The 22,552-nt window shown below is 40.4% G+C and overlaps 1 protein-coding gene across 2 annotated transcripts in view; it reads left to right on the forward strand.

Moving 5' to 3' along the window:
* The first annotated feature begins 993 nt into the window (after positions 1 to 993).
* ODAD2 (outer dynein arm docking complex subunit 2) overlaps positions 994 to 22,552 on the forward strand; it is a 106,141-nt gene continuing 84,582 nt past the window's right edge. The window contains exons 1-7 of one of the 2 annotated variants that reach the window (XM_070729143.1): positions 994 to 1,098; positions 1,192 to 1,454; positions 5,652 to 5,809; positions 6,115 to 6,310; positions 7,079 to 7,185; positions 19,114 to 19,250; positions 19,913 to 20,029. In XM_070729143.1, coding sequence (XP_070585244.1) covers positions 1,231 to 1,454; positions 5,652 to 5,809; positions 6,115 to 6,310; positions 7,079 to 7,185; positions 19,114 to 19,250; positions 19,913 to 20,029 — 939 coding nt within the window. In that variant the 5' untranslated portion in view covers positions 994 to 1,098; positions 1,192 to 1,230. Of the gene's footprint in view, positions 1,117 to 1,191; positions 1,455 to 5,651; positions 5,810 to 6,114; positions 6,311 to 7,078; positions 7,186 to 19,113; positions 19,251 to 19,912; positions 20,030 to 22,552 lie in introns of both variants that reach the window. The other variant, XM_070729144.1, reaches the window with a different exon arrangement.

A 22,552-nucleotide genomic window follows, 5' to 3' on the forward strand; every position in this document is an offset into this window, starting at 1 on the left:
TATTTTTAAAAATAAAGGATTGATAAGGATTGTTAATGAAATAAAAACAGAATTAACAAATATATGACAGAAAAAGCTCTCATTTAAGTAGTCTTTCAATAATTTAAAAGGCAGTGATTAAATACAGCAGATTTGTAAAATATTGGAAATGATATTCCTTTGGCAATCTTACAAACACATTTAAGCAGATAGGATTTAAAGTTATAAATTTCATCCTGCCCCCACTAATGTTAATTTAAAATTATAATTTCACTAGAAATCTATTTCTATTTCTATTCTAATCTATTTTACTTTATCTTATTTTTTCTATCTTTTTAAATTTAAAGTTGTTTTCTAATTGGTTTGTATGTGTTTAGTCTGCTTTATTTTGTATGCCGCCCATGAGACGGGCAGTGATGTGATGTGATATGTGATGAATTAATAAAAATAATACATAATAAATCATTGCCACTCAGAAGCCCAGTCCACTGTTTGTTTTTTTGAAATCCAAGCTCCTACTTCTAATAATACCCTATGACTGTCCGAATTAATCCTAGTTTTTTCGACATGCTGTTTTAAAAATATATATATATTGCTTTGCAACGCCCCTGTCTCTTGTCCATTTGATATGCTGGCCGGGGATCATGGGAAGTACATTCCGTCTCACGCAGCCATTCGTTTAACGAAGTCACCGAAAAACAGAAAATAACAATGTCAGCTAGGAAATACGCAAAAACAAAAAAATCAACCCCCCCAAAAAACCTGCGTGAGCGTGCATGTAAAGTCGAGAGGGGGATGATTGACAGCTCAAACAGCCGGTTAAGGAAGAAAGGAAATATAATGAAGCCAGACGGTCCCGAAGGCAGCAGACCCTCGTCTGGGTAGAATCCAAAACAACCAATGAACGGCGGGGAAGCACTCTGGCGCGAGAGAAAGGGGACGGCCCAACGCGTCTACCCCGCGTGTTGTTTACTACAGGAGGAATCTCCTAGCAACCGAAGAACTAACGTTCCCATGGCAACCAGCGTCGCTAGCTCCGCAACAGAAAGAGCGGCGGACTAGGCCGCGTCTTCCTAGATTCTAACAATTACGGAGCGAACCGGCTACCTGCTCAGCCTGGTAAGCGGCTGCGAACAAGTAGGTGTGGTGTATATTCAACCTATATTCAACCTAACACACTTTGGTCTGCAATGCTTCTTTTCTTGTTTTTAGCATCTCTCTGCCAAGAAGACTCTGGGATGATCATCAGCCATGGGGGTAGCCTTGACTAGAGCAGCTCAGTGGACCGCGGCTGGATCTGGAACGGGCACCTTGGAAATTACCCCCCTGAACGAATCTCTTTTGAACGAAATTATCAAGTTCACAGAAACGTTTAGTATCAAGCATTCCCAGGAAGCAGCTTTTATCTTCAAAGAACCACTCGCATGGCAAACAAAACTAGAACCATCTGCATTTGAGGCAGGCTATGAAGTCAGGTAAGACGGTGGCCAGATCACTCCTCCCAGGATGTACAGTATGAGAACAAAATAAGTCTTTTAAATACTGATAAAGATCTCCCCCCATTTCCTAATGGAAATATTAGTGTGTGATTTGGATTTTTTGTCTTGGGCTGTCTTAGAAGATGTGCCTAATTTTGCATCTGCAAATCTTCAGATTTGCAATGCTTTTTATTGGTGAAATCCACGGAGAGAGGTGGCATATGTCCTATAAATAAATAAATAAACAAATATTTTGAAGGGATGTAAGGAACATAATCATAATAATAGGTGGAGTTCAAGGGACAGGGATAGTTTGATGTAGTGACTAAAATGCTGAGCTACAAATCAGGAAACAGTGAGTTTTAGTTCTCTCTATAGCAGACCTGGGCCGCATCCGGCCCGCCCACTGTCTGTGACCGGCCTGCTTGCTATCTGTGACCGGTTTCCTGGAGGAGGAAGCCATGGAGTGTGGGGGGAACAAGCACCTCGAATGAACAGGACAAAAAAGCACCCACCAACAAGGCTCTCTTAGAGCCCCACTGTCGCAGGACAAATCAGGGTCGCCTTTTTTAGTCCTGTTTTGCCGCAGGAAAGCAACAATCCCTCCTTCCTCATGGCTCTCTCCTCTCTGTGGTGCCAGACAAAAAGCAGTGGTTTGGGAGGGGGGGACAGTTGCTGAGGCTCAGGGCAGCAGCAGCCCAACCGTTGTGGGAACAGGGTAGGCAGCTGAGACGGGGGAGTGGGGACAACAGCCCAGTGGATAGGATGCAAGGGCGGAGGCTGCTGGGGGAGGCAGTGGGGGGCCGACACGGGAGGATGGCGGGCGGGTGGCTTTATGCCATATTGGGTGTTATTGTGCCATAAGTGAGTGTTATTGTGATAATGCAGGGGCAGGGCCAGCCAGGAGTGGGGGTGTGGGCTGCTGGGGAGGGGCAGCGCGAGTGAGGAAGTGAAGGGAGGGGGGGAGGAGAGTGGAGGGGCAGATAAATAAATAAGGAACAGGGGGGAGGTTTGCGCTCTTTGTATGTGTGTGTGTGTGTGTTGGGGGGGGGGGGTAATTTGGGAGAAAGAAAACAAGGAAGAGGGTAGAACTGAATTAATTATATTAGTCTGGCCCTCTAAAACCATCCCAATTTCTCATGAGGCCTCATGGCAAAATTAATTGCCCACCCCTGCTCTATAGGCATGAAAGGTGATTGAATGGCTTTGGGCCAATCATGCACCCTCAGTCCAACCCATCTAACAGGGTTGCTTCAGGAGATAGAAGACAGGCGATAGAAACATTAAGTATGAATGCTACAGCTAGTCCTAATGTTACAATTGTCAGGATTAAAGTCAGAATTGCCATCACTAAGCAGTACATCATCCAGTGTAATATCACATGACTTTGTTGCTTGGTAATAGTAATACTAGCAATCTCCACTGGGTTATAACCCCGGGAGCATCCAAGGCAAGTGGGAAGAAATAAGGAGTGTATGGTGGCCATGGATGGGCCTGGGAAGACAACAGCAACAGCAAGGTCCAGGGAAGTGTGTGTGTGTGTGTTTGTGGGAGGGGAGATTTTTGCAACAGAGGATAAGATTCCTGGGATCTCCTATTCTATAGTGGAAGAAAAAGCAGAAGGAACAACGTGAGATCGTCCCTTCCGTTTCCCACTGACTTTGCTTGTGAGAAGCTTTACTTTAAAATGAATGAGCTGGAAAGGACCTTGGAGGTCTTCTAGTCCAGCCCCCTGCTCATGCAGGAGAACCTGTATTATTTCAGACTTGTAAACTGTCTAAACTCTTCTTTAAAACTTCCAGTGATGGAGCATCTGCAATTTCTGGAGCAAGCCTTTCCACTGATTAATTGTCCTATTAGGAAGTTTCTCTTAATTTGAGGTTGCTTCTCTCTTTGATTAGTTTCCAACCATTGTTCCTTGTCTTGCCCTCTGGTGCTTTGGAGAATAATTTGGCCCCCTGTTTTTTTGTGGCAACCCATCAAGTACTGGAATACTGCTATCATGTTCACCCCTACTTCTTTTCTTTAGACTAACCAAACTCAAATCCTGCAGCCATTCTTCATATATTTTAGTCTCCAGGTCTTTGATCATCTTAGTTGGTCTTCTCTGAACTTTTTCCAAAGTATCTTTTTTGTAATATGGTGACCATTGCTTTCAGTATTCCAGATGTGGTCTTACTAGGGTTTTATAAAGCAATGCTAATACTTCAAATGACCTTGTTTCTATGCCTGTGTTTATATAACCCAGGATTGTATTAGCGTTTTTGGCTGCTGCTGCACACTGCTGGCTCATATTCAAGTGATCATTGATTAGGACTCCAAGGTCCCTCTCACAGTTATTGTTTTTAAGCCAGGTCTCACTTAATCTATAGTTAAATCTTTGATTTTTTTCCTGCCTAAATGTAAAACTTTGCTTTTTTCCACATTGAAATTCATTTTGTTGATCCTTCAGCATCATAGTGATCTTAAATTGCTGCTGAACGAATGGTCCTAAGTCAAGGACAACCTGTAAAAATAAAGTGGGATAACAATCTAAAAAGAAATAAATTTTAAATTTGGCTAAATGTGCCTACAATGCATTTGTGTCTACCAAGCATACATATTGAAGAGCTTCTAAATTAAAAAAAGACTTATTGCCTACAATGAACTGTAATTAAAAAAATGCTATTTAACGTAGATCAAGGATCATGAGAATTATCATCCAAAATTCTGGAGAATCCATCATTAGAAAAGCTGATCTACTATATTCTTTTTAAAAAACCAATAAATGCTATGTAATTTCTAGATTCTGTATAAGAATTAATGGGATAATCAATGTTTGTTTAATGAATATTGCAATATTTCCTGTTCAGAAATAATCATCATTCAAGGCTGCTGACACTGACAATAATAAAAAAATACAGAACTGCAAAATACAAAAAAGATAGCAATTTGAGGCAATTTTATTTTATTATTATAAAACATAATGATGGATAATATTTTCTTTGTTTGAGGTTACATAATTTTATTGCATAACCTATTCTTAGCAAACTAGATAGTATTTAACATGATCAAAGCAAATCAATTAAAAATCTAGTATGTAAAAAATAATGAATTTAAAAAGTTAACAATAAAGGATGGGTATCCATTGAAAATGAAGCACAGGGCCAAACACACACACACTGGAATAAGATTGCTTTGATCTATTTATTAAATGTTGGCAAGATCAAAGTCATCTGTAACTCTGGGGGACCTTGTTCCACAAAGTGGAAGTAGCTACTAAAAAGAACTGTAAATCCTTGCCCAATGGACTACATGAGCAGCATGAACCTCCAACAGGCCTATTTTTGGTTTTTCTCCTACAATAGGAAATAATTCAATTTTTGGCAAGTTGTTGCCTGATATATCCCATGATGTTTTAAAAGATAATGACCAGTATTTTGAATTGGACTCAGAAGCCAATTGGCAACTTAAGCAGTGACCTCAAATTAGAATCTAGTTTGACGAAATTGATCCCTCAGGAGTATAGCTTCTGTATTTTGTTCCAGCTGTAGATTTCAGGTTGTATTTTGGGGAAAATATTTTTTACTTCAAACAAGTATACTGTATTCCAGTAAGTAAATAGGCCTTAAGGATTTTCTTTGTGAATAAATATTTTGGGAGAGAATGTGAGGGGAAAGGTCAACCAAATTAGAATACTGTAATTAGAATAAGGAAATATTACTTATCCTGGAGTATATAAAATAAAGAGGTTCAAATATTGATCCTTGTTTAATTTGCCACCAAAATATCCCTTATTCTATTAATGTAATCCAAACTATTAAAAGACAGTTCAGAATATTTAATAGATAAATTCTGATAAGTTAATAAAAGAATTATTTATTTATTTATTTATTTATTTATTTATTTTATTGGATTTGTATGCCACCCCTCTCCTAACACTATTTTATTGGAAGGCAAGATCCTCTGTTAGATGGATTAAAATCAGTTTGAGAAAATGATTTATAAATGGTAATTGAGAAAGAATTTGGGCTTATATTTCAGTTGCCAAGACTTGGGTTTTATATCCTTTGCCCAAATTATAAAAAAAGTATAAAGCATTTGACTGATGAAACTGGTTTACATGACTAAAAATCAAAATAACTGCAGTGAAAAACAAGCAATGTTTATTTATTAAGGATCACTGCATTTTAAATTATTACTTTATTCTTTCAGTGAAAAATCTGTTCAGTCTCAAGAAAAAGACAAAAATGGACAGCCACTTCTCCTCCTTAAAGGATCAAATATTAGCGTTCGCACTTTTGGGCAGCTGTCTCATTTAATCTCTCTTGCTGGGAAAAAAAGACTAAAAGAAGCACAGGCATGTCTTGAAGGTATTCTGTATACTCTTTCTCTGAAAACCTGGATATTTCTGAATTACATGATAATTAAGATACCTATTCCCAGTTGGCATTGTCCTATTTCAATAATTAGTTTATAAGGAGAATTTGTTGCTACTGAAATGTAGGAGAGATAGTTTATCATGATTTAAAATCAGAAATAGGTTAAGTAATACTAAAATTAGATGTTTTACAACTAATGGGATAATGTTTAATTCAAATTTATATTTATTTGTAATTAACCAAGACCTTCAATAACTCAATCTGAGTTTTTTTTATGTAATGTGAATTACTTATAGCCAATAGAGATCCTATTGTGAAAATTCTTGGCCCTGGATATGGAACAATTGAAGGAGAGGATTTGACCATGATTCGTTTGCTAGACAAAATTAAAAAGGATGATGCATCCGACAATGAAATTAAAATGAAAATTTCCCTACTACTTCAGCAATTGGATATGCAGTTGCTCAACAGCTCGCTGAAACAGATATCACAGTGAGTCTATTTCAGATAGTATTTGTTTATCTAAAATGAATTATGACCTCCTCAGAGGGCAAATCTTTTACATTTTTAAAAATAAGATTTACTTTTGCATATCTTAACTGAAAATTCAAATAATTCCCAATAATTTGAAAAGGAAAAGTAATAGAAATTTGGAGCTTCTGCAGTTTACTTTTCAAACATTGTCACATACAGGCTATCATCTGAGAATAAATTAATAAAGTACATATAAAGATTACTGCATTGCCCTTTTGCCTTCCTCACAAGTAATTTGAGGACATTGGGTGCTATCATAGACAAGTAGTCAGAGGAAAAATGGATGATTGTCAGAAAACAAGAAATCATTTTTCCTCCTATGTCCTAAGTTAACCTGAAGTCTAACTATCTAATTTTTGGTAGTTTCCTCTTTGCCCAGCAGCCTTGCCATACTCTTTCCCAAAACAAGTAGTCCAGTCAATAGTGGGTTTAAAACCTTTACTACTGGTTCATGCATGCGCGTGCTAGAAGACTCCAGGGCAGATGGGCAGAGCCTCCCATCGTTGGCACTACTGGTTCTAAGAACCAGTCCGAGATCAATTCACTGCTGGGTCCAGAGTTATGTATGAGAATTTCTGCTTTAAAGCTAATTAGTCAAAGTTAATAGTCTTTCTGTGGAATGTGGAATTGCTTTGAAAAAGTAACCCAAAATATGATTTGATTGAATCTTTAAATATTGTTAAAATGTTAGAATGTTGGAATATAATTAATTTATTCTAATTACAGGGAAGTAAGACTGACACCAACTGCTGTGAAAAATGAAGTGCAATTGCTGAAGCATTTCTGTGGGACAATGGATGATGCAGTCCTTGAATCACTAGACTATATATCAGGTTCAAATTGTGTTTTTTTATTATTATCATTTAAAAAAAGTATATTAAATAAAGAATAAAAGATAGACTCTCAAACATTTTGGGTTCATGGTGATAATGGAGAATTTGACAAATCGACAGGAGTTTCACCATTAAGCTAATCATGCTAAGGAAGAGGAAAGTTAACAATATTTATTTATTTATATTTTTAATTTTTAAACTCATTTCCACAGACTGTAACAGGGAAAATATCTGCCTACATAGTTCTGATCTTTGTAGGGTATAGAGATATTATGACATCTGAATATATTTTTCAAGGCTTTCTTTGCGACCTTACAATTGCTAATCTTTGGCTTGGTTCTTTTATTCTTGATAGTTGATTCTAAAAATTGTCAACAATTTCAATATTATCACAACCAATTCTCAGACTGGTTATCATACCTGTTATTTATTTCTATTTATAGCCTCCCCATCTCACATTTGATGTGGCATAATTAAAATAAAAGTATTAAAATATTATTATTATTATTATTGTTGTTGTTGTTCTTGTTTGTTCTTTGTTGTTGTTATTGTTATTATTATTCCTAAAATTTGGCAGTTTGAATCTTATCTAGATCCAGGTTGACTCAACCTTCCATCCTTCTGATTTTGGTAAAATGAGGACCCAGATTATTGCAGATAATTTGGCAGTTTGAATCTTATCTAGATCCAGGTTGACTCAGCCTTCCATCCTTCTGATCTTGGTAAAATGAGGACCCAGATTATTGCAGATAATATGCTGACTTTGTAAACTACTTAGAATAGGCTGTAAATCATTGTGAAGCAGTATATACAGTGGGGAAAAAGTATTTAGTCAGACACCAGTTGTGCAAGTTCTCCCACTTAAAAAGATGAGAGAGGCCTGTAATTGTCATCATAAGTAGACCTCTACCACGAGAGACAACACATCCAACAAATTTATTTGCAAATTATAGTATTTGCAAATTATAGTATTTGGTCAATAACAAAAGTTCATCTCAATACTTTGTTATATATCCTTTGTTGGCAATGGCAGAGGTCAAACATTTTCTGTAAGTCTTCACAAGGTTGCCACACACTGTTGCTGGTATGTTGGCCCATTCCTCCATGCAGATCTCCTGTAGAGGGCTGTCTTTTGGGGCTGTTGCTGGGCAACACGGACTTTCAACTCCCTCCAAAGGTTTTCTATAGGGTTGAGATCTGGAGTTTGGCTAGGCCACTCCAGGATCTTGACATGCTTCTTACAAAGCCACTCCTTCGTTGCCCTGGCAGCGTGCTTGGGATCATTGTCATGCTAAAAGACCCAGCCATGTTTCATCTTCAGTGCCCTTGCTGATGGAAGCAGGTTTGCACTCAAAATCTCACGATATATGGCCCCATTCATTCTTTCATGTACACAGATCAGTTGTCCTGGTTCCTTTGCAGGGAAACAGCCCCAAAGCATGATGTTGCCACCCCCATGCTTCACAGTAGGTATGGTGTTCTTTGGATGTAACTCAGCATTCTTTCTCCTCCAAACACGGCAAGTTGTGTTTCTACCAAACACTTCTTCTTTGGTTTCATCTCACCATACGACATTCTCCCAATACTCTTCTGGATCATCCAAATGCTCTCTAGCAAACTTCAGATGTGTCCAGACATATACTGGCTTAAGCAGGAGGACATATCTGGCACTGCAGGATCTGAGTCCCTAGCAGCGTAGTGTATTACTGATGGTAGCCTTTGTTATGTTGGTCCCAGCTCTCTGCAGGTCATTCACTAGGTCCCCCAGTGTGGTTCTGAGATTTTTTCTCACCGTTCTTGTAATCATTTTGACTTCACAGGATGAGATTTTGCGTGGAGCTCCAGATCAATTGAGGGAGATTATCAGTGGTCTTGTATGTCTTTTATTTTCTAATTATTGCTCCCAGAGTTGATTCCTTCACACCAAGCTGCTTGCCTATTTCAGATTCAGTCTTCCCAGTCTGGTGCAGGGCTACAATTTTGTTTCTGGTGTCCTTCGACAGCTCTTTGGTCTTCACCATAGTGGAGTTTGGAGTGTGCCATTGCTACAGGTAGTGAGTGGAGGACAGAGGAGCCTCTTAAAGAAGAAGTTACAGGTCTGTGAGAGCCAGAAATCTTGCTTCTTTGTAGGTGACCAGATACTTATTTTCCACCATAATTTGCAAATAAATTCGTTAAAAATCAGACAATGTTATTTTCTGGATGTGTTTCCTCATGTTGTCCCTCATGGTTGAGGTCTACTTATGATGTCATCTGGTTTTTGACTAAATATTTTTCTTCCTCTGTAAGTTTAAGTGCTATCACTATTGCTATAATCCATAATATAGCTAGGAAAACGTACAAACAATTTAGCTTCTATACTTCCATGGATCTGATGGTTTCACCCAGTATCTTTTATATGGTTAATGTTAAATAGGAGCAAGCTTGGTGGCATGTTACATAGTACGGGTGATAGAATAATCTCTCATTTCCAATAAATATCGACTGGAACCTGCCTAAAAGGAAAAGAACCAGCATAATACAGTGCTGCCCACTTCTAGCTCTCCAGGCTGCTTGACATAGATACCATGATTAATGTATCAAAATCTGCTGAGAGGTCATCCTTGAGCAAGGATATATGCATGACATCTAACTCGTTCTCACTAGAGGTCATCAAAAAGTACAATTGATACTGCGTCTGATCCATGCTCAGATCTGAAACCTAATTAAAAGGGCAGAAATAATTTGCTTCATCCAAAATTCTCTTAAACTTTGATGCCACCATCTTCTCTGCAACCTTCCCTAAAATGAAAACATTGAATACTGGACAAAATATATTCAATATGATGGAATATAGTCATGGCTTCTTGAGGAAAGGGTGAGCTAACAATTAGGGGTTACTCAATCATTAATTGTTAAACCTTACTTCTACATGATATTTATCTTGCATAAGGAGAAACCATACTCTTAAAAAAAGGTAGATCTATTCATATTATGTAGAACAAATGAATAACGCCAAAATTCATACTACAGTGATCCCTCGAGTTTTGCGATCTCAATCTTCGCGAAACGCTATATCGCGATTTTTCAGAAAATATTAATTAAAAAATACTCCACTCTTCTCTCTCTCTCTTTCTTCCTCTCTCTCACTCTCTTCCTTCCTTTCTCATCTCTTTCTTTCTTTCCTTCTCTCTCTTTCTCTATCTCTCCCCCTCTTGCTCTCCCTCTTTTTCTCACTTTCCCTCTCTCGTGCACCGAGCGGCGGGCAGGCGGGCAGGCAGGCGGCGGACAAGCGGCGGGCAGGCAGGCGGCAGACAAGCAGCGGGCGGACAAGAGGCGGACGGGCAGGCGGGCAGGCAGATGGCGGACAAGCGGCGGGCGGACAAGCGGCGGACAAGCGGCGGGCGGACAAGCGGCGGGCAGGCAGGCGGCGGACAAGCGGCGGGCGGACAAGCGGCGGACAAGCAGCGGGCGGACAAGCGGCGGGCACGGCAGCAGCGAGGAGCCGAAGATCGGGGTTTCCCCTTTGCGTGGGCGGCGGGGAAACCCCGATCTTCGGCTCCTCGCTGCTGCGGCGCTGCCGAGCAGATCAGCTGCTGGGCAGCGGAAGGAACCTTCCCTGGGTCTTCCCAGGTGCGGAAGTAAAAACACCATCTGCGCATGCGCGGCCATGGAAAAAAGGGCGCGCATGCGCAGATGGTGTTTTTACTTCCGCACCACTATACAGTGATCCCCCGGTTATTGCGTCCCCGACCATTGCGAACAGGGTAATTTGCGATTTTTCAACCCGGAAGTCAAAACACCATCTGCGCATGTGTGCCCTTTTTTTCTATGGGCACGCATGCGTAGATGGGGCCCGGCAGATCAGCTGCTGGGCGGCTTCCCTGGGTCTTCCCCCTCTTGCTGGTGGGAGGGAGAGCAGCGGGCATCAGCAAGGAGTTTCCCCACCGCCCACGCAAACTCCTCGCTGCCGCCCGCCCTTCGCCCGCCCACACCGTTCATTCTCGCCGCTTTCGAGCTGAGTCCTGAAGCGAATTCGCTCCGGGACTCAGCTCGAAAGCGGCGACAGCCAGCGCGGAGAAGCCGTTCGCAGGCGCTGGCTGTCGGCGCTTTGGAGCTGAGTCCCGGAGCGAATTCGCTCCGGGACTCAGCTCGAAAGCGGCGACAGCCAGCGCGGAGAAGCCGTTCGCCGGCGCTGGCTGTCGGCGCTTTGGAGCTGAGTCCCGGAGCGAATTCGCTCCGGGACTCAGCTCGAAAGCGGCGACAGCCAGCGCGGAGAAGCCGTTCGCCGGCGCTGGCTGTCGGCGCTTTGGAGCTGAGTCCCGGAGCGAATTCGCTCCGGGACTCAGCTCGAAAGCGCCGACAGCCAGCGCGGAGAAGCCGTTCGCCGGCGCTGGCTGTTGGCGCTTTTGAGCTGAGTCCCGGAGCGAATTCGCTCCGGGACTCAGCTCGAAAGCGCCGACAGCCAGCGCGGCGCGGCTGTTTTAAAATGTCGCCGCCGGCATGGGGGGCTTGCCAGCACCCCCCGGACACCCAACCCGGGTTTGGGGGGCTGCTAGGAAGCCCCCCATGCCGGCGGCGACATTTTAAAACAGCCGCGCCGCCCCCAATCTTCGGCTCCTCGCTAGCGCTGCGGGAGTAAAAACACCATCTGCACATGCGCAGATGGTGTTTTTACTTCCGCAGCGCTACTTCGCGAAAACCCGCTCGTTGCGGGGGGTCCTGGAACGGAACCCTCGCAACGAGCGGGGGATCACTGTATTGCGAAAAATCGAGTATCACGAGGGGTCTTGGAACGTAACCCTCGCGATACTCGAGGGATCACTGTATTATATTATCCTAAAATTTGTATTGTTTTAAACAAGTCAGCATCAACAATCCCCTTGGGTATGATAAGTATAGTTGGAAGAAAAAGTTTAATTATACAGTTATTCCCATTTGAAGCAACATTTTATTACAAAATTACCTCTTTTGTTACTAGTAATTAATCAAATTTAAATGAGTAACTTACATTTTACTTTCTGATCAAGAGAGAAAGCCATGGTTCCTTCGTTCTAAAAGTTTCTTCAACCCTCCCGCCCTTTCCCCCAGTGCTTCCTGTAGAGGAGGAGCTGTGATTGGTTCAGCCTGCTGCCAATCAGGCAACTGAGAGGTGTTGCCTGCAAGAGCAGGAGCAGCCATGCAAAGAAAAAAGCCTCGTGTTGTCAGACCCATCAGGTTTCTTTTCTCCCTGCCTTTCACGTTGGAACTGCTCAGCTTTGGGAAATGCTGCACGGGAGTTTTCAGGTCAGTGAAGGTCAGTGACTCAAATATAAGCCGAGGTTAGATTTTTGAGCACATTTTTGTGCTAAAAATCTCAGCTTATACTCGAGTATATACGGTAAATCTAATAAATAGTTATTCTCCCTTTTTTAACTTGTAAACTTAGTCTCATTGGATACATGATAGATACACAAGCACATATTAGATTCAAACTAAATGTAAACCGCTCTAAACTCAACTATAGAAAACACAACTTCAGCAATAGAGTGATCAGTGCCTGGAATGCACTACCTGACTCTGTGGTTTCTTTCCCAAATCCCAAAAACTTTAACCTTAGATTGTCTAAAGTTGACTCCTCCACATTTCTAAGGTCTGTAAGGGGTGTGCATAAGTACACCATTGTGTCTGCCATCCCTGACCTACTGTCCTATTGTCCTCTTTTATCATTACTTTTTACTAATGTTATGTTATGTGCCTGTTGACACCCATCCAGACCCCAACAGCCTCCAGGCACCAGCACATCACTTCCACTGCTTCGCTGACTGGACATGGGGTAGAGATGTACAGCTGGGTATCATCAGCGTACTGATGATAACTCACCCCATGCCCTTGGATGATCTCTCCCAGCAGTTTCATGTAGATATTGAATAGCAGGGGGAGAGGACTGACCCCTGAGGCACCCCACAAAGGAGAGACCTAGAGGTCGACCTCTAACACCCCCCCCCCCCCCACTAACACTGACTGCAACCGACTGGAGAGGTAAGAGGAAAACCACTAAAATTGTGCCTCCCACTCCCAACCCCTCCAGCTGGCGCAGAAAGATACCATGGTCGATGGTATCGAAAACTGCTGAGAGGTAAAGAAGCACTAGGACAGAAGATAAACCCTGTCCCAGGCCCGCCAGAGATAATCCATCTGCGCGCCCAAAGCAGTTTCCGTGCTATAGCTGGGCTTGAATCCTGACTGTTGAGGGCCTAGATAATTGGCTTCTTCCAAGGGCCGCTGGAGCGCCATCACCTTCTCAACAACTTTCCCCATAAAGGGAAGGTTGGAGACTGGGCGATAGCTGTTAAGAGTAGCTGGGTCCAGGGAAGGCTTCTTGAGGAGGGGGTGCACAAATGCCTCCTTGTAGGGAGCCGGAAAGGACCCCCTCCCCAAAGAAGCATTGACAATCTTCTGGACCCAGCTCCGTGTCACCTCCCTGCTGGCTGAAACCAACCAGGAGGGACACGGATCCAGTAAACAGGTGGCGGAACTCACAGCTCTAATGGCCTTGTCCACTTCATCAGGTGTCACCAGATCAAACTCCTCCCAGACAGATGAACAAGGACAGGCCCCAGTCACCTCAACTGACTTGTTGTCAGTCGATTCTGTTATCCAATCGGAGTCGAGATCCGCCTGGATCCGAGCGATTTTTGTCAGCAAAAAATGAGTTAAAATCCTCGGCACTGATCTGCGAGGGTTCCCCAGCTCACCCCTGATTAAGAAGAGAGCGAGTCACCCTAAACAGAGCGGCTGAGCGAGATTCCAGTGATGCAATCAAGGCAACATGATACGTGCATCTTGCTGCCTTGAGTGCCACTACTTGAGTCAAGTCCATGGCTGTCATGGTGACCATGAACTCCTGTACTAGCCCAGAGGATCTGCTGAGCGGCGGCAAATTGAAGTCCCCCAGGACAATGAGTCCGGGGAACTCCACTGCCAGCCCAGCCACCTCCTCGAGCAGCACAGGCAGGGCTGTTGACACGCAGCTGGGAGGCAGTTATGTGAGCAACAAGCTCACCTGAACCCCTAAGTCCAACCTCATCAGGAAGGACTCACAACCCGCAATCTCTGAAGCAACGAGTCTACGTAGGCAAAATAGCCATTCCTCCCCCCTTCCCTGGGGTTGAGGCTGATGCCATACCTGAAACCCAGCTGGGCATATTTCAGAGAGAGGAACTCCTCCCTCCGGGCCCAGCCAGGTTTCAGTCACACATGCCAGGTCAGTCTCCTCCTCCAGGATCAAATCCCGGATGAGGAGAGCTTTATTTACCACCGACCTGGCATTGAGTAGCAGCAGCCTGAGCCCAGGGCTCGGATTACACTCGTCACCAGTACCCCGAGTTGAGCTCACGGGATTGGGACAAGGGATCGCTTTTAAACAGCGATATCTTCTTCCCCTATAACAGCTAGCCCTGTGGTTCCCGCCACATCTGCCTTCCCCAGCAGCAATAGAATAGGCTCCCCCTTCCCTCCTGCCTCTCCATCGCCAGGTAGGCCAAAATTATCATTCATACTATTCCCATTCATCTCATACATACTATCCCACCCCCCAATAATTCATTCCATACATATCGCCCCACCTATCTCAATTATCCATCAATTAACCCCCCCTAATAAATTAGCTAAAATATTAAAAAATTAATAATTAATTAAAAAACATTGATAGAAATAGAACAGTTCATTCATCATATCTTAATCAATCATTCCCAATCATCCAACCCTAAACATAAATTCCTCCTAAAATTAATTTAAAATACTCCCACTAGTTAAAAATATTAATACCCTTCCCTAAAAATATAGTATCAAATATAATAAGTTTAAATTAGAATTGAAAGAGGCTCTCAAAACTAAAACAGTACTATAAAAGATATTAAGGTTTTGTAGTGCCATTACGGATATTAGAATATATAATAATAAGTATAGTTAAAAAACAAAGCCCTCAACCCTTCAGAGAATGATCAGGATTTTACATATGTCCACAGATATTGTCTTTTCCTTAAGATTTCACTTCCTGGGGGCGGAGTGGACAGTGTGGAGCAGAGCTCCATGGAACACCACTACTTTTTAGATGCTTGATCGATCTCTACGATGTCGCAGACTCCATGGCAAGGAATCCGAAGAAAGGGGGATCCTGCTAGCCAGTTTTGGGGGCGGCAGTCCGATCAGCGGACCAGGAATTCCCAGAAGAAGATCAAGTGTCTAGGAAACTAGTGTAATGGCGGCCTGATGTGCCCCCAGCTGGAGGATATCTGAGCAGACAACTCGCAGGGCGGCTGTGTTGGCAAGATCTGACTGAAAATTCACCAGGATTTTTATTGCCTTTGGTTTAAGAAATTGGTGGTGAGTCCCTTGGAGATAGAGCCCTTGTGGCATACTTATTTGCTAAAAGAGATCTACGGGAGGAGGGAGGAAGCTGTCATCTTTCCCCCTCAGACAGTGGCGAGCTCATTCGTGATTGACAAAACTTAAAACCTAACAAAACAAACTTGCTAGCGACTTGCCTTAATATTAAGAAGATCAGGCCTTTCCCCAAAGGGAAAAAAGGAAATCCAAATAAGACACTGCGTCCCCTCTTCTGGCGTTCTTACTCCTGACAAGGGAGCAATAAGGGAGGAGGGAGAAATCGCCATCTTTTCTCCTCTGCAAGCGGCGAGCCATACCAGAACATCATAAAAAATACAGCGTATCTTAATAACAACAAGAAAGAAGATCAGACGATTTTCTAAAGGTTAAAAATCTTCTCAAAAACAACTTAAATGACATATATAAGCTAAAACGATGGACAGCAATTAGAACTGCTATTTATTCTTGAACTTTGAATGTTTGAATGTACTTTAGCTTGATTGGATGCTTTACGTGGCTGCTGACACTTACCGTAGAAAATCTAAGGTATAGACGGAAGCTCCTGTGAGAACTTGGCTGAAAAACTTAGATCTTTCTGGAATTTTTTCTCTACCTTTCTTTTGGAACAGTTTACCATCTACTAGACTGGTCTATAAACTTTGCTTATATAAAGAAACTAATGAATTGTAATTGATTATAAGTGAACTGATTACAACATCCCAATGATAAACTCTGAGTAATATAAATAAATCCCAATAAGTTTTATTAGTGATTAGATAAACTTTGATTGCCTTTGTTTTCCTGGTTGATTCGACTACCTGACTACTAATTATATAATTAATTAAGCATACCTGAATACTAATTAAGTGTATTGTATGTATATATACTCTATTTAGTTAAGTTTCATTCTATTTAGTTCTATTTAGTTCTATACTATTCTGTATATTATATTTAGTTTATTTTAAATCATTACCGGTAGACTATTAAGTATACTTGATTTTATTGACAATATTTTAGACAATTGACTATTTGATTGTTTGATAATTAAGTAACTAATTAATTAATTGACTTGAACAGATAACCTACTTGACTCTGCTTGCTCTAATTTATCTATAATTTCATATATGACTAAAATTTATACTTTACCTTCCCGATTCTTTATATAGATTGCTTCATAATATAAATTGATATTGGGTTACATTTACTCCAAATTACTTTGAATTTATTTGTAATATATACAAATTATAGAAGTATATATAGAATGTTTATTGCAAATTTACATAACTTACAAATTTACATAATACAAAGAATATTTTTTTCCTTCTTTGTATATGATCGAACCTAGCACAGCCTTTCAAAGAGTGGAAGGGAATAGAAAAGGTTTGGTTAAATGGGACTCCTGGTGGGAAAATATAAAAATGACGAGCCTCTCAAATTTATCTAGACTTGGTTCCAGGAGGAGACCGATTAATCAGTCTACCTCTGCAATTCCTAGCCCATCTACCGAGAGATCCCTTGAGGACATGCTACCCAGGAAAAGGTCTAACTCTTTTAAGGACCTCCAGGCAATGTTACTTCAAATGCAAGATATGATGATTAAAAATCATGATGATATTAAAAGAGAAATTGGGGAGGTTAGGAATGATACAAGTGAGTTGAAAGAGAGAATTCAAAATATGGACAATAAACATGAAATCTTTCAATAACAAATTGTAAAGCATGAGCAAAAAATCCAGGAGCTAGAGGATAGAATAGAACAAGATCAAAGAGGTATGGATGTTATGAATTAAAAATTAATTTAGGCAAATAAAGACTTAGAAAATATAGTGATTCAGCTAGAAACGGAGAAATCTAACCACTATCTCCGTTTCCAGAACTTGAGAGAGGAAAAGAGTGAAGATCTCCCTGATACTAAGGCTGATATCCTTTCTAAAGCACTGGGAACTGAAAAGGAAGTTATGCTTAATGAGTTAGATGAGGTCTATAGAATCAATACTAATTATGCCAGACGCTATAATCTTCTCAAAGAAGTCCATATTAAACTAGTTAAAAAATCGGTAAGGGACGAAATCCTGCACAGAGCACGTGAAGACTCCATTGAATATAAGGGAAGAAAATTAGTGATTCTCAAACAAGTTCCAAAGAGAGTCAGGGATTTCCGCAAACCTTACTCATTCTTGCCAACTAAATTAAGTAGACATAATATAAATTTTAGATGGCTAGTCCCAGAAGGAATTCTGGTGTCATGGCAAGAAAAAATAAATAAAATTAGATACTTTAGACAAAGCGGATGAGTTTTATGAACAAAACTTTAATAAGGAACAGACACTAGAAGATAAAACCCCCAAAGAGTCGAGAGATTTACATAGACAGACAGAAAGAATTGAAGGCCAGGAATGGAAATGACAGGAGGAGATAGTGGATAAGATAAGGAAACTAGATGAAAAGAATGGCCATACAGAAGAACCTAAAGAAATATGAAGTACGAGAGCAACAAGACCCAAATACAAATAAAGTTGCGCAGGAAAAAAATCTAGGGATTGAACTATACTCTACGAATATAAATGGACTAAACACACCAAAAAAGAGATATAAATTTCTTAATAAATTAACTAAAAATAATTTAGACATAATAGCTCAGCAAGAGGTTCATATCAAAGAGAAATTTGAACAACTTCTTAAAAGAAATAATCTGGGAAACTTATTTACGTCACTAGCCCAAGAAAAAAAATTATTAAAAAAAAGATTTCACTTCCTCCTCCTTCTCTTAGGGCTTTAAAAATAGAAATATAATAAGGGGAGATGGAATTATCATGGTCATAATCTCTCTGACCCACAAGCCACAACTGTCTCTTAGGGATAGAGTTCTGCCAGGGGATACTTAGCATATTGAAAAGAGTACAAAAGACTCTCAATATAGGACTCTCTCAATATAGGAATCTCGTCTTCTCAAATGAATCCAAATGGTTTATTCCCTTCCTGTTAATTATCCCAGGGCCATTCCAAAGATTAGGGGTAGTGGGGAAAAGGAAAGTGCAATTACATTCATTGGATTTTTCCCTTAGTGATGATTTTGCTCAACAATGGAGTTAGTGGTCCCAATTGTGGTGAGAGTTATCTGTAGATGTTTCATGCTCAGGCCTAGTATATTACCTATATTACTTGATATTGTTAATATGCAGGGTCTCAAATTGTTGATGACCCTTTTACCACTTTTTAATGTGTGTCTTAGAAAAGTGTTAACTTTTGGCAACTGTGTTGCCAAAGAACTCACTGCAGTTCTTTTTGCAAGATTTAAGAAGTGGTTTGCCATTGCTTCCTTCCTAGGATTGACTAAGAGTGATTGGCCAAAGTCATCAAGTTGGCTTTTTGCCTAAGGTGGAACTGGAATTCATGGTTTTATAGTTTCTATTGTTCTGCCTTAACCATTACATCAAATCGGCTCTTTTTTACTAATCTGTACTGACTGAATATGAAATGTTTCATTTGCACTAACATCACAGTGGAAGTTTATTTACTACCTTTCCCCCTCTATTAGGTAAATTAAAGTAGACTAAAACATTGCTCTTGTTTTTTCAGACTATGAATTCTTCAATGGATGTCGTGCCCCACCTTGGAGACAAGTACATGGGGAAATTTGTTATTTGTCAGTTAAACCACGTGACACAGATGCTATGTTTCTTACTTGTAGCACTGCAGGAGTATTTTTAAATGGAGTAAGTAATTAAAGCAAAGCTTCATGGCATTTATTTCAGAGATTGGGTCTGTGAATTAAATAAATGTTGGTTTGCTTACTGGTTAAAACTATTGGACTGCTTGGAAGTCAATAACCAAAAAAAGAAAATACTTTGTTTAAAAAAAAGACATTCAAATACTTAGTTTTCAATTTTTGCACCAAATAATTCTGTAATGGTACTACTATACCTACATTCTGTTTATGCTGTTTCTTTCTATAGTGATTTATGCTACTTTTATTCTAATTATTAATTAGAATATACTGTAAATTGTTTTCTCTTATTGTAGCACTTGTGATGTGAACTGGCTCACCATTATGCATATAGATAAATAACTCATTTTTAAAATATAATGAGCTATAATGCTGCTGAGAGATATAAGGATTATAATTATATGATAGTATTGCAACAGAAGAAAATAAATAAGATTGAAATCAATGTAATAGCTTCACTCACTTTAAATTTTAAGATACGTTTCAAAATGGAGTGGATTTAACCAATTTAAATCATGCTAGACGTAAAGGTTGCAAGTTTTAGTAAATTCAGTGTGACTTACCTAGAAATGAATATAGCTCTATGAGGTCTATGTTTCTGAGAAATGTGTGGAACATTTGAAAATTATATAAAACTTCATTTTCTTATAGGGAAGGAGCAGTGAAAGAGATGAAATTGATTATGACAGGAAGAGTGACATATATAAAGATCTTGTCACATTTTTAAGAGAACGATCAGCAAAATTTGTAGAAAATATGGTTAAACAGGTATGCATTTCTTGTTATTATACTTCTAGTTCTCAGCCATACTGCGAACTGCTTGAAAGCTTGTGTATCTAAATTATTTTAATGTGATTTTGTATCTTATTTTGGTTTGGTCCATTTATGCAATATATGTTTATACGTGAACACATACTGTACAATCACCCATTGGATAATTTCATACATACAAAGTCACAGAGAAAATATCTGTACAGAGAATAGAATAGAGTAGAGTAAATAGAGTAGAATAGAGCAGAATGGAATGGAATAGAATAGAATAGAATAGAATAGATTAGAATGACAGAGTTGGAAAGGACCTTGGAGATATTCTAGTCCCCTGCTATACCATTTCAGACAAATGGTTGTCCCATCTCTTCTTTAAAACTTTCAGTATTGGAGAATTCACAACTTCTGGAGACAAATTGTTCGACTGGTTAATTGTTCTAACAGTCAGGAAATTGCCTGTCTCCTTGATTAGTTTCTATCCATTGTTTCTTGCCCTACTCTCAGGTGCTTTGGAGTGCGGTCGCCAACCTTTCAGACCTCAGAGACCACTAAATTCATAATTTTAAATCCCTTGGATCGCTAATACGATTTTTTTTTAAAGATAAATATATTTAGTGCAATATAAAAAATGCAAATAATTTTTCTTGGAAGCACCAACATTTTCTCATGGACCACTGATTGGTGATTACTGCTTTGGAGAATAGCTTGACTGCCTCTTCTTTTTGGCAGCCCCTGAGAAACCAGAACACTGCTATCATGTCTTTCATTAAACTAGATATACCCAATTCCAGCAATCATTCTTTATATGTTTTAGTTTCCAGGGCCCTAATCATCTTTGTTGCTCTTCTCTGCATTCTTTTTAGTGTCACAACATCTTTTTTTATATTGTGGTGATCAAAACTGGATTCTGTTCTCTATCCATGTATATAGTTGTGTCAATCATTATTCAAATTACCTCTGGTACATAGTTTAAAGTGATTGGTGAAGCCGCGCACGGGAAAGTACAAACGGCTATCAAAGCTGCGCCTCCTAGACCCGAGCCTTTAAAAAAGGGAAACCCGAGCCGCGTGGTTGTTACATGTTACAACAAGATGTTTACTTTGTTGCAAGCTGCGGATTCCTAATAAACAAATCATGCCAGACCCGTGTGTGTTTTCTCACAACTTAAAAGTGGTGACGAGGAAGTAAAGAACCCAAGACGAAGTCATGGAACCCAAATTAGTAGCTCAAGTGCCAGATTTCTTTGACCCAGAGCAAGAATCCTGGGACACCTATATGGAGAAATTCAAAAAATTCTTGGAGGCGTCCAGCTGCGAAGATGCTAGTGACAAAGTCAAGAGAGCAAACTTCCTCAACCGTTGTGGCAAACTCATGTACGAGCTAGCAAAAACTCTGACGGATCCAGTACTGGTGCGGACGGCACCATGGGCCACGATCACTGAAAAGCTGGCAAACCACTTCAAACCTACAAAACCACCGAGAGTATACCGCCACAAATTTGAGTGCTCAAAACAGGTTGAAGGCGAATCAATAAACCAATTCGCCACGTGCCTGAGAATGCTCCTCACTAACTGCAAATATAAACACCTAGAAGACAGATTAGTTGACCGCCTAATCTTGGGTATGAGAAATGAATCAGTACGGGAAAAGCTGATCACCGATGAGGACTCCACTCTACAGGATGTCCTAAAACAAGCCCAAGCTGTGGAAGTCTCCAAACAGGCAACAAGCAAAGTCAAGAAAGCCTCTACTGCAACAAATATCCTCAAAATCGAGACAACAGGGGCATTGGCTCCATTGGATCCAGAGATTCCAGATCTGGAGCAGACAGATTTGGCCTGCCTACAAATCTCATCCACCGGCAGCCAAGACATCCGAACAGCCATCCAGTGCCAAGGTTGCAGAGGACCCCACCCAAGAGCAAGGTGCCCGTACAGAGTTAAAAGATGCAGTATTCCAAGTGTGGCCTTATCAAAGCATTATAAAGTGGTATTAACACACTTCATGTGATCTTCATTCTATCCCCCTGCTAATACAGTCTAGAGCTGTCTTGGCCTTTTTGGCAGCTGTAGCACAATGTTGGCTCATATATAAGTGATTGTCCACTAGGACTCCAAGATCTCTCTCACAATTACTACTATACATGTACACCATATCTACTGTACCTGCGTGTTTGGTTTTTCTTGCCTAAATGTAGAACCTTACTTTTTTCACTGTTGAATTTTATTTTGTTAGATAATGCCCAATGCTTACGTTTATCAAGATTCTTCTGAATCTTAAACCTATCTTCTCGTGTGTTGGCTATTCCTGACAGCTTAATATCATCTGCAAATTTAATGAATTCTCCACCCCTTCCCTTATCCAAATCATTGATGAAGGTGTTGAAGAGTACTGGGCCTAAAATAAATAAAAATAAAACACTTCCCTCTATTGCAGTTCCAATAGACTTATATACCATTTCATAGTGCTTTTATTTACAGCCCTTTTTAAGCATATTGCCCCTAACAATCTGGGGTCCTCATT

This window comes from Erythrolamprus reginae, chromosome Z, assembly GCF_031021105.1.
Source record: "Erythrolamprus reginae isolate rEryReg1 chromosome Z, rEryReg1.hap1, whole genome shotgun sequence".
NCBI classification, from domain to species: Eukaryota; Metazoa; Chordata; class Lepidosauria; order Squamata; family Dipsadidae; genus Erythrolamprus; species Erythrolamprus reginae.